At 49.7% G+C, this 11,887-nt stretch overlaps 2 protein-coding genes across 2 annotated transcripts; both read right to left on the bottom strand.

The window, feature by feature from the left end:
* Positions 1–985: 985 nt before the first annotated feature.
* Positions 986–3,278, bottom strand: ABOM_012232 (putative sister chromatid separation protein (Src1); the record flags this gene model as incomplete). Its single annotated transcript, XM_022539359.1, has 2 exons — positions 986–1,604; positions 1,726–3,278. The coding sequence occupies 2 exons, from the start codon at positions 3,276–3,278 to the stop codon at positions 986–988; spliced, it is 2,172 nt and encodes a 723-aa protein (XP_022382928.1).
* A 937-nt stretch (positions 3,279–4,215) lies between these two features.
* Positions 4,216–11,259, bottom strand: acyA (adenylate cyclase acyA; the record flags this gene model as incomplete). Its single annotated transcript, XM_022539358.1, has 3 exons — positions 4,216–9,765; positions 9,876–10,614; positions 11,081–11,259. The coding sequence occupies 3 exons, from the start codon at positions 11,257–11,259 to the stop codon at positions 4,216–4,218; spliced, it is 6,468 nt and encodes a 2,155-aa protein (XP_022382929.1).
* Between the last annotated feature and the right edge of the window lie 628 nt (positions 11,260–11,887).

The following is an 11,887-nucleotide window of genomic DNA, read 5'->3' as shown; positions in this document are numbered from 1 at the left end:
CAAAAAAAACCCCGAAAAAAAAGTTTCACATGTATATATAGAAAAAATATAAAAAAAAAACCCCCACCATTTCCTACTTGATCCTCAGTTCGTATACAATGTCAAGACTCCCACTAGGTCTCTTTCCTAACAATTTTTGGGGGGGGGTTCCTAATAGAGACACTTGCCCAACTGGGAAGCCTCGAGAAACGAGGGCTCAGCTAAGCCCTACTGACGCAACAACTGCCGACGAGATCGGTACTCGCCATGTACGGAGTACGTACTACTACTCGAAGAACCCATGCATGATCACGCTAGTGATTGATCGACAAAAACAGGCGAGACGTACAAAATTTAAAATAGATAAACTCGAAGATCCATTCCCATGGATCGTGCACCATTGGTTCAAGGCAGATGTGGCGAAATTTTTTCCCACTTGATCAGCACCAGACGAGTCAGAGACTCAAGCGTATCTCTGGAGGATTCGGTACGAATCCATTTCTCATCTGAACCAAGGGATAGAATGCCGCTGCCGGTGACGACGCATTGACAACAGAGTACTAGTATTGGGTACCTAGTCCTACTTATATCGGCCAAGGGCACCTCGGGTTGGGCCGAGCCAATCAGCATCGGGAACGCCTGTGATATCTCAACCCTCTTGATCCCATTACAACCGGATCAACAACCTTAGACCCAAAATTCCACATTAGTGTCATTGTGCTATGTGCTCACCGCATGTATGTAACTCTCCCCAAAAGCATCCAACCAATTTGTGAAAGCCCGGCATTATCAAGAGTGGAAAAGAAAAGGAAACAAGCTATCTACTGCGAAACAGAACCGTTGGCGGTCAAGAAAATCCATCACGTTCATAGAAGAGACCAAGACCCCCTTCCAAAGAGAAAGAAGAACCATTGGAGAAGGGACACCACGAAGAAAAAGGCGCGGACACTTATAGTATGCGAAGAATAGGATAAATGATTAGGTTTAGCGAATTACGGAACGGCCTTCAGTAGATAGGCCTGCCTTCGTCCCATCGACGAGGCTGTGCGGAGTCCGGCGGATGGGCGTGGTTATCTATCGGCTGACGGCTTTGGTCGTGAGATGAGCCCGACAAATGCAGGTTGCCACTGTCGTGCGGCCGGGTCGCAGATCCTTCAATGTCTCCACGAACACTGCCGATGCCCCCAATCCATTCCCATACGCGAGCAACATCACCACCACGACCCTCTCGCACGGCTGCTCGAATGTTGGCATTCCCTTCAACAACGCTGCGAACCCGTCGCCATAGCTCTTCACGCCGGCTGCCACGCAATTCAGATCGAAGGACGTCGTCGCGCAGTTGTCCAATTGGAATATAAGGTTCACGGGCCTCGCCACGAGCATGCAAAGCGGCTTGGGTCGCAAGGCGATCGAGCGTGGTAGCTACTAGTTCGGGGACCCGTGCCATATCAGACCGGCGAGCAAGGACTCTTGAGCGTGCATATAGCACGGCAAATGTACAGATGGCTAGAACTGAAAGAGGGAGTCGATACGCGAGGAGAGAGAGTCGGACGTAGCGGCGGAAGGCGCACGTAAGGGAGAGCCGACTGACTGATGTTGAGGTGAGGGTGACGACAGAAGATGGTCTGTAATAGTAGTGTCGCCTCTGTTAGTTCCGTATACACGTCAGAACCGTAATCCTCTGGCGCAAGCCGGGAAACCCGCCTGTTGTGGCCACAATACATCAAAATGAAAGGAGCAACTTACGTCTTCGTTTGGCTAATAACTTCTTCCCTGCCAAGGATTTCACCCAACGCCCCCTTCCATAGATCATCAAACTCGGCATCGCTCATTCCTTTCCGACGTTTTCTTGCTACCTCCTGCTTCAAATCTGGTTCACTGATCTCTGGCCCTTGTACTCCTTGGCCGTCATCTGCGAGTTCCCCACATTCCCATTTGGCTCTTCTGTCACGCAGCTCCTCCACAGCTTTATCAGCAACAGCTTTGACGCGCCGCGCTTTCTCACTGTCAGGCTCACAAGTCGGAGGCAGGGGAACCAAGCCTCCCAGAGACAAAGGATGCGCCTTCAGGATGAAATCATGCTCGCAGAGTGCTTCAAAGTCGGGGTAGCAGAACGCATGGGCAGGACAGGGTTCACACTGTGGTTCCAAGACGTTTGCCCACTCAGGAATCCGAGTCTCCGCCAATGACCAAGTGGGCTTTCCAATACCGCAAAATCCAATCTCGATCTTCTCTTTCCGCCACCAAGCACCAAATCCAGCTACCAGCAGTATAATAATAATCCAAGGAGCTGCGCGACTCGTTGAGCCTTGTTGTTGTCGGTCTGGGGCAGGGGGGTACCACAAGTCCGCCTGCTCCCTTTCTAATGCAAGTTGTTCCTCCGGTGTGAATTCTTCGCCAGCACTGAGCTCACTCTCGTCGTCCTCATCCGCCACAGATTCAAGTTGCTTATGGGGTGATTTCAACTTCGAGATAGGGAATTGGAAGGAAGATCGCCTGGATACAGTAGCATCGTCTTCTTGTTTAATGAACACGTCAGACTTTCTAGCCCGCAGACCCTGATCCCAAGAAGGGCTCTCGGCTGGGAGTAGCGATCCACTCTTTCGCTTTTTCTCGGACCACGGGGCAGGGGAACTTCCGCTCTGGAATGGGTTATCATAGGTGAAAACGCTCTCTTCCTTGGGCTCTTCTTTGATTAGCCGTGCCATGGGCTCTGGCTCAGTCGATGGCGTCATCTCGCTTCTCCGAAGTTTTCTAGTAGTCGATTTTCGGGGAGTAGCGGTGTCTGCTGCGATTGGTGTAGCAGGGGTGTCATGATGATATTGATGTTCAGATGCACGAAGGCGCTTCGACTCTGATCTCGGCGCTGTCCGTCTAGAAATTGTGGACGGTGTGGCAGGAGCGGTTCTATCATCAATATCGGCGGTCGAGGCGCGGGTACTCATCCTCGATCGTCCTCGCCTCCCCCCAGTTACCGTTGAGACCGTCGAAGGGGTTGGTGGGGGTGGCATCGAATCTCTGCTTTCATCTTCTTGTCGATCATTGAAATCACTAACTACTGATGTTGCGCGACTTCCCATATCGGTAATCCCATCACTCGTTCGCCTCACTCGCTCGCGATCCCGTAGTAATCTCCTCGCCTGAGGTAGAACCTCATCCTCCAGAATTCGTACAAGCTGCGCCTTCTTCGCAGAGGCCGGGTATGGAATATCATGGCTGACTAGAATGGACCGTAGACGAGGTACTGTCAGAGAATTGAGGTCGAAATCAGGGGCGAGATAGTCCAGGTCATCCGCCATGGTGGAAATTGGTTGATACGACGATCACCACAGCAAAGCTTGACTGATAATAAACTATGCACAGATAATAAATTTCATCTAAAATCTTCAAATGGACGTTAGATGTTTGCAATTCGTCAAGTGACAGATGGGCATACGTTGAAATTTATGGTAGCCAGGGCAACAGAGCGGGGCCGAACGCGAAATGGCCGCTTAAGTAGTGGTAGGGAACAAAGACGATTGTATCAAGAGAACGAAAAGTCGAATAGGGCTTGGCGTGCCTCGGAGTCAAAGAAAGGTATTGGGGTTTCTTACACAACTCCCAGAAGAATGGAATAGGAGTCGGCGATAATGAACCGCGGTTGACGAAAAAGACTCAATCAACCCAATGAGAACAACAAACAGCATGCAAACCCACCCGTGACTGATTAATGCCTGAGGCAACAGCATTACCTCAACGTGCATCAACATCCTTCTTAACGATATTAATTACTATCAAGTCGACATACACTACAGCAAAACTATATATATATATATCCTATGTATGATGTCAGAATTCCCAATAATATGAGTGAGATTATATGAGATCTACATTATTTGTGTGGTACATCGAGGCTCTCAAGCAATACTAATGAAGCCGCTATAGAATTACTCGCACAGCAGTGGCATAGAGATACGTAACGTTAACAAATATAGCCTTAGCTCAGCCAAGGTGCAATGCAACTGAAGGTGAAGCCAGTTCATTCATCATATCTGTACTAGCATATCGACTGAGATTGAAAGTGGAACAAAGGACAGGAAAAGCAATATCCACCTTAGCTCCTGTCCATGCTTCTGAACGCTGAACATCCAACCAACCCATGAGACGCCGCTGAGTACTAGATCAAAAGGAGGGAAAGACAAAAAGGTAAGATTAGATACTGTAGATAAGATGTGTGAGATGCGAGTACGTAGACTATTAGTTGTTCACGTCATCAGCTGGGATGCTCATGTGAAGAAAAGACGACGAGGCAGAACTGTTGCTGCCTTTAAGAGATGCCAAATCCGTCGCTGTGTAACTCGGACTCCTGTCAGTGATGCCAGCAGCACTGACAGCAATTTGCTCTTTGAGGGCCTTGTATTCGGCAAGCTGGGTTTGTAGCTCCTGTAGCACGTCTCTGATAGGCATGGCATGATCATTGAGTCGGTCGTGCGGTCTGAAGGGCCGTAACATGTTCCGAATTGCAAGAGTATTAACCGTCATTTCGATGCGAGTCACTTGTTGTTCAACTAAGCTGACCACGGTCGAGTCAGCAAGCTCTCCTCCATGATTCTTAACGACATTGAAGAGCGACACGTTGGGCTCCTTTAGTCGAGCGTCGCCCGGGTACTCCAAAGCGCCACAGAGCCTCTCTAAGCGAAGGGTAATCTCCCAGAGGCGCCAGATAAGATCGGTTTGGATTTCTAGCTGGGAGTGTTTGCTAATGGTTGTTGGGACATTCTTGTCACTTGCGGCATCTTTCTGCATAATACTTAATCGCCCCGATAGGGTGTGAGGGTAGATAAGATAAAGCGGCTCGGGGTTCTCAAGGCCTTTCAGCTTCCGTTCTCCCTGGTCTTTGATCACGAAGCCAAGGCTGTTTAGCTGTTGCAGCTCGCGACGGATGTTATAACCAAGGTTATCCACGGCATAGCCCTCTTCCGAACCAGTTGACGCAGCACGCTCGCTATCTGCAAACACCTCCAGATTGCGTTGGATATCGCTCATGAAATCCGATGACACGAAGATCTGTCCACCATCGGCAACAGCGGAGATACGAGAGGCGCGGTTCACCATCGGCCCAAAGTAGTCCATGCGGTTAGTAACGGGGTCCTTTTCACAGACGGGCTCGCCCCAATGTATACCCATACGGACAGAAAGCCCACGGAAAATAACATTATTGTCCATATCGTACTCGACCTCACACTGAGGTTGTTCGAGAATTTCCGTCGGCCATTCTGCTTCCAGAAGCTGCATTTGACAGTTGAAGCACCAGAGCAAGGCAGCCGTAGTTGTGGAAAAGGCAACCATAAAAGCATCTCCTTCGGTCTTGACTTCGTACCCACCAATGATTCCAAGCTGTCGACGAAGTATGTCATTATGTATTTGTATGGCAGAGCGCATTGCATCAGGGCAGGTCTCCCAAAGGCTCGTTGACCCTTTGATATCCGTAAAGATAATAGCCAATTCCCCTACAGGGGCATCCACGAAATCAAAGCGAGCAAGTCTGGAATCTCCAGGCATGTCACGCGGCTTCTTTGTGCGTTTTGAAGTGGGAAGGATTTGTTGGTCCTCGAGCATGCCCGTAGAAACACTCGCATTTCTGAGCTTGCTCTGTCTGTCTCGTTTCTTTAGATCCCCAACGCCAAGAATCATAACCATGAGCTTGTTGTTGGCACCGAACGAGATAGCTAGGTCCCTTATTTTTTGAGCTGCGACCATTAGGTCTCTCCTCTCAGCCCGTGTCACGTCAACAACCAGGTCTGGCGTTACGTAGTCCCATAGTTCCCTTGACGCTAAAATTATCATCTCATCCTGCTCAGTTAGATTGACATGCATGGTATGAGGAGCCGCGATGACGGAGGGCATCTGATGAAAATGTCCAAAGGTTCGCGACACAGAAAGAACATCGTTAAGCTTTCCCTGGCGAGAGACATAACCTCCACCAGCCCGAATCCTTGCTCTTTCATGAGGTTCGGCGGGGTCGTGTATTCGGGTCAAGTGTCTTAGCGAACCGTCAGATTTAACTAGAATTGCCTGTGCATCTCCTACATTGGCGACGAATAGATCCATGTTATGCAGATACAGCACAGTGGCAACTGCGCCGCAGTCAGCATCATCTTTGGTAAGCTTCGCGGCCTTTGTGTCAGGTTCATCAGTATATCGCCGGATATCTTGGTCATCTGCAGATCTGAAACAAGCCGCTGCCATATTCTTGTTCAACGCTAAGAACGCACGTCGCAATGCATCCAACGGCGTCTCCTGTAACTCTCGCCGCAATCGACGCAGCTCAGTGGAAAAGGTGCGAAGGAAATTTTCGTGCAAAAACTTGGCGACCTTAGAACCTCCAGTGGATTGACTTGTTCCATCAAACATCCCCACAACCGTTTCCACGTTGTCTGGCTTTAACCGTGGCACAATCATATCAATTATTGATAGATGGTCACTTTTCCCGAGAAAGTCAGCCATACCATAAGCAAGAAAGCCGGCCAGTGATGCAGATGTTCTCACGCGGCGGTCTTCATTTTCCTCGGGTATAGTGGAAGTTGTAAGCGTAACGTCCATCAACCCCAGCACGCGCAGATAAGTAAGGGAATTGAAGTCGGTCAAGTCTGTTCCATTAGTGTTCGGCGGCCCCAGTAGCGAAGAAACGTGCGGTTTGATCTCAAGGCGCTTGTTCCCAGAAAAGTTGAGATATTTCAGGTTTCGGTTCCAGTTCCAATTCCAGTCATACGGCCAATTCGATACATTGTACTTTAACGAGTTGCTCCCGACATCCAGAATGGAAAGCTTGCTGACCTTGCACAGTTCTGCTGGTAGAACTTGGAACCGATTTGCGTTGATATTAAGAATCTTGAGCTGGCTACCTTCTTCAAGGTCGTCCGAAGGAAGCGACGTTAGCTCATTGCCGGAAAGGTAAAGCTCAGTCAAGTTGGACCAGCGTTTCAGCAGTCCCTGGGGTAGCTCGGTCAGCTCGTTGTACGAAAGGTTTACAACGCGCAGCTCTGTAAGTAACGATAATTCGCGGAAAACGTCATCTTCCAGTCGATTATCGGCCAGGTATAAATTCCTCAGTGATCCGCCAAAGGTTTGATTGGAGAGATTTGAAAAACTCGAGTCCTTTCTGGAAGCCGGACTCCCTTCATTCAACGACCTCGACGCTGTGGAAACTTTTCTGCCGCCTTGGCTTAGGGATGACGCGACCGAGGGCTTTCGGTATCCTCCGCTGCCGTTTGGTGAGCCTCCAGTGCTAAGAACGGTACCTGAGGTCTGGCTTGGGCGACGACCTTCTTGGTCGTCAGCTGCTAGGTCTTCGTAGTTTGTCGGTGTAGAAGTTCCTGGAGTGCCAGGCACCGGTTCGCCAGGGAGTTGAGGCATCGGAGTACCATGCTTTGGAAAGCTGTCTAATACATTGGATGACACATTGAGTGTCTCTAGTTTGTTGCAATTCCAAAGCTCTGGGGGCAATCGGCTCAGATTACACTCCCTAAGGTTGAGGTATCTGAGATCAGTTAGACACCCAAATGTGGCAGGAAGCGCGTCAAGTGGGTTCTTGATCATGCTGAAGTGCTCAAGTTTACGGAGTTTGCCGATGTGGGACGACATGGACACGAAGTGATTTTTGTCAAGTATGAGTTTGGTCAAATTGGGTACGTTCTCGAACAACGTATCCCGAAGCTGGACCAACTTTGCGGAAGCTACATTGAGCAGTGTGAGGGTAGGCGTCGGAGCATCAATGTCAAATTGAGTAATAGGGCAATGGTCAAGGAGCAATGCTCGTAGCTTCGGGAATGAGCCTTTGAATTTTGAAATCGCGTTGTGACCAACGTGCAACTGCTCCAAGCGTGGCACATACGATAGGTTGTCAATATTGGTTATTTCATTGAACCTTGCATCGATCTCCTTCACATTCACGAGATCTTTAAATGATTCGTCCAAGGAGCCCCGCAATACGTTGTTTGTCATCCAAAGGCGCTCAAGGGTCGACAACTTGCCAATGCAAGGCAGCTCGGCAATATTGTTGAAGCTGATATCGAGGTCCACTAAGCTCTTGAGATCTCCAAGAAACTCAGGGAAGACTCGGAAATTATTGGAGGATAGATTCAAACTCCTCAGATAGGCAAATTTTCCGAAGTAGCTTGGAAGGCTCGTAAGCTTGTTGTTCGATAATTTTATGCTGACAAGACCTTGTAGTTTATCAAGGCCGGCATGATCGAGCTCTTCTAGATAGTTGTTCGAGACGTCAAGGTAAGTCAGCCGACTCGCGAGGCCGAAACTGGCAGGCAAACGGGGGGCCTCATTCCCTATGAACTTGAGCTCTCGGAGATTGATACAGCCTTGAATGAAATCTTTCGGGACATCGAGAGCCAAGTTTTTCGACAGGTTCAGGGAAATGATCTCTGGGGCTTTGCTGTAGAGGGTGATGGGGATAGTGACAAGAGCTCGGCCTGCAAGATCCACATGGCTAAACTTCTGATGGCGGGTGAAGCCTGGGTCGCTGCTCTGCTGGAGACTAGCCATACCGCTTAGCTTATTTGGAAGGAAGGTGAAACGTATGAAATAGCTATGATCCTCTCGACCAACTTCCTCGAGCCTATCTTTTGTAGTATAGCCAATTTGTTCAAGCATCTGTTTCTGCATAAGAATCGGCTTTTCCATCGGATCGAGCTGCCTGCTTAAATCATTCTTTCGCATAACGATATCATAATTGTTGAGATGTTCTGTAAGGAAAGACTTCCGGCCAAGTAGGACCAATATATCGGCGACGGTGGCATTTAGCCCTGTCGATAGCGTGGCGAAAGTGGAGTCTACACGGAAGACTCGTATGAAATAAGGAGCGCCGTCAGGTTCCGGTATAGTTCGAGTAGCCTCTGTATCTCCGCTTGGGAGCACAGTAGCAATGTCCTCACCATGCCTCCTGACATGCCAGCTGTCCGGAGCATCCCAGTGCCCAGTGGGCAGGCCATCACCCCTCTTTCCTTCCTCATGTTGCTTCGAGTTTCCATCGACTGACTGATTTCTGTCAGCTGCTGGCTGCGGGGATCGCTTCCGAACAATGCCTTCCATATGCGAAAGGTCTGTATCAAGCTCATACATGCCCTCCTGCCCTTCCGCTGGTTTGGTATCTCTCAAGGGTGTGTCGGTACCCAACACACGGCGACCACGTAATTTGGCGGAACTAATAGCCAGGCCCCTGCCATCTTTTTTCCGGTCGGATTCATCTCCAGTTTTGGGAGTAATGGTACCTTCCAGGCTTCCTTGCCGTCCCCTCCTAGCGGGGGAGGCATCTCGTCGCGCAAGTTTTGAGGTGCTTTTTGTGGCCTCCTGTGCTCCCTTGGTTCCAGGGAAATGTTTCAAAGGACCATGAGCCTTGGGTCGACGAATCTTGTCCAGGATCGACCGTTTGTTATGTGGTTGTGTCCCTGGAGAACTTTGGCCCTGTTCCCGGGAGTAGGCGCTCTGCATACTCGGCGTGGGGCTGATGGAGCGCACAAGAGTAGAAGTTGAGTTCATCGCCGAGTTGTTGAGGCTGTTAGCGCGCAGACCGATACCAAAATCATCGCGCCCGGTGGTGGGACGGCTTGAATACTCCGTCATATCGTCAGTAGTGGTTGATTTCTCTTCTTTGCTTCGAGAATGACGATGTCCACTAAACTGTCGTCCAGTCTGGTTTCTTTGTGGGCCTTTTGCCATCTGGGCAGCAGCCCGACGACCATCAGCCCCTATGGGAGCTTCACGAACGGGGGCTTCACCGTACTGTGGGATGTCCTAGAGAGTAGGGAGCATTAACCTTCGCCGAGACGGTATCGATGACAGCAAGATGCGAAAATACATAGATAGGGAAGGGCAATCCTCAAAAGAGAACCATCAGAACTTACATTGAAGCTTTGAAATACCCAAGGAGTAATTTCACTAGAAGGAAGCGGGGCTCGGGGTCTAGGCCGTTGTGGTGAAGATTCACCAATGAGTCTTTGCGGTGGGCTTCGTGCGCCATCCGAGTTGGCTCTTTCGCGAAATATGTGCTGCTCGCTAAGGGATGATTTCTTTGTGGGGTGCTGAATGCCGGTGTCAGACTCCAATTTTGAATCTCCAGGCAGGTACTCTTCCCCAAAAAACCCTTTCAGTTTTTTTCGGAACCGGCCACCTGTACTAGACTTAGACCCTTGACTGCTAATAGTAGTGGCGCTAGCAACAGATGGTCTTCGATGATCTCCATTATAGTCAAGATCCAGAGGCTCACTCGCGTAGGTGCGACTTGTTCCAGGCCGAAAGGAAGTCGATGCTGGCGACGCTTCATGCTCTGAATGGTCATGGAAGGATGCCCCATTCTTATCTCCGGGTGCCATCTTAGGCGAAGAAGAATATGAGGCATTCGGGTCTTGCTGGAAATAATCCAAGTCATCGGAATTCGGACATGACATTCGGCGGCTCGAACTGAAGGTCGGCGGGCCTGGCTCATCTGGTCCTATAGCGGCTGAGGATTTTCGGTGACCTGTGAAGCCCGAATCCTTACGTTTGTCTGTTGGGGACACATCCGGAGAGGGCCAAGTGAAATTTGACGTTGACAAGTCGTGAGCTGCCAAGGTCGGCGGCTGCTTTCGACCCTGTGAGTTAGATCTGAATCGAATCAGTACTCTTTCTCTTTAACTGGAGGCCCTTTGACATTGCGGTGCGCCGTTACAGCCAAATCATAGACGCTGTCGAAGACATTGAATGGACTTGTAGATAAGTTTTAAAATGAACGAGGGGGAGGGGTCGAAACATGAAACATGAGGCTGTCGAGGGCACATATTGCCAGAATGTCGGCGTAGAAGAAATAGAGAGCTAAGAAGCTATTTTGTATCTTCTTCATATAGGAAAATGGAAGAGACTACTCCGCCAGGGCCAGTGCAATAAGGATCGGAAGTATGCACCAACAGATGCCGTTCAGACATACAACACACATTGTCTCTTCACAATACCACCCGCAAGATCGGACGGCATTTAAGAGGAGGCAAAGGGGGGAGGGAGAGAAGACAGGATAGGGACAGAACAGATGATGACATGAACATGAGGTACGAGTGAAAAGATAAGTCATTCTTACCTGTCTACTTTCGCGAATCCAGAGAATGGGGAAATAAGACGGCCATTCAACATAGCATGATTTCGCTGGTACCGATTTGTTTGGTTGTCTTTGACTGTCTCCTGGGATAGCCAGCTATTTCCTCCAGAGCTCTCCGAGCTACGTCTACCTTCCGGTAGGTCGCCACCCTCGAAAGACATATTTCAAAGTATCCCAAATATTTCGGGGCCGTCAAGAAAGAAGCGGCCGGTCAGCGCAGCAATCACAATGTCAAACGAGAAAGAGCACCATCAATAATAGTCGCCGGGGTGGTATGTGCGAGGAGGAAAGGAAAGGGACTATCGTAGAATGTCGTGGGATAAAGCGCGAGTTGATCCGAAAGAGGGCGGTCGACTAGCAAAGAGTATGGTAGATAGTGACCGTATGTAGCGTAGGGGAGAGCTATATCAATGGGAACGAAGTGGAGGAAGTTTGGTTCAAGTACAAATGGAGGAGCGTGGTTCGAGAAAGGGTATCACTATATCACTGAAAAAGCGACCGTCGTTGCACGGAGTTTTAGTGTCGGGCGCGGCGGGTGCTTCATGCTCTGGGGGATGAGCGGGAGTAGTCAAGAATCGCCATCGCACATTCTGGGAGAGCAACCCAAAAACGCATGATACGAAGCACGGGCGAAGAAATTAGAAGCGAATATGCGACATATGAAGGGGTTTGCAGGTGGAAAGAGTGGGCGAGGATTTCGTAATCAACGGGGCACGGTGGTGGTTGTAGTGGTGGTGTGTAGGTTAATAGTAATAATGGTCGTGGTGGTGACTACGCTACGTCGTTGAG

Source organism: Aspergillus bombycis (genome assembly GCF_001792695.1).
Source record: "Aspergillus bombycis strain NRRL26010 chromosome Unknown contig00244, whole genome shotgun sequence".
Lineage (NCBI taxonomy): Eukaryota > Fungi > Ascomycota > Eurotiomycetes > Eurotiales > Aspergillaceae > Aspergillus > Aspergillus bombycis.
Note: the sequence above shows the minus strand (reverse complement) of the source record. Positions and strands in the feature narration are given on the sequence as shown.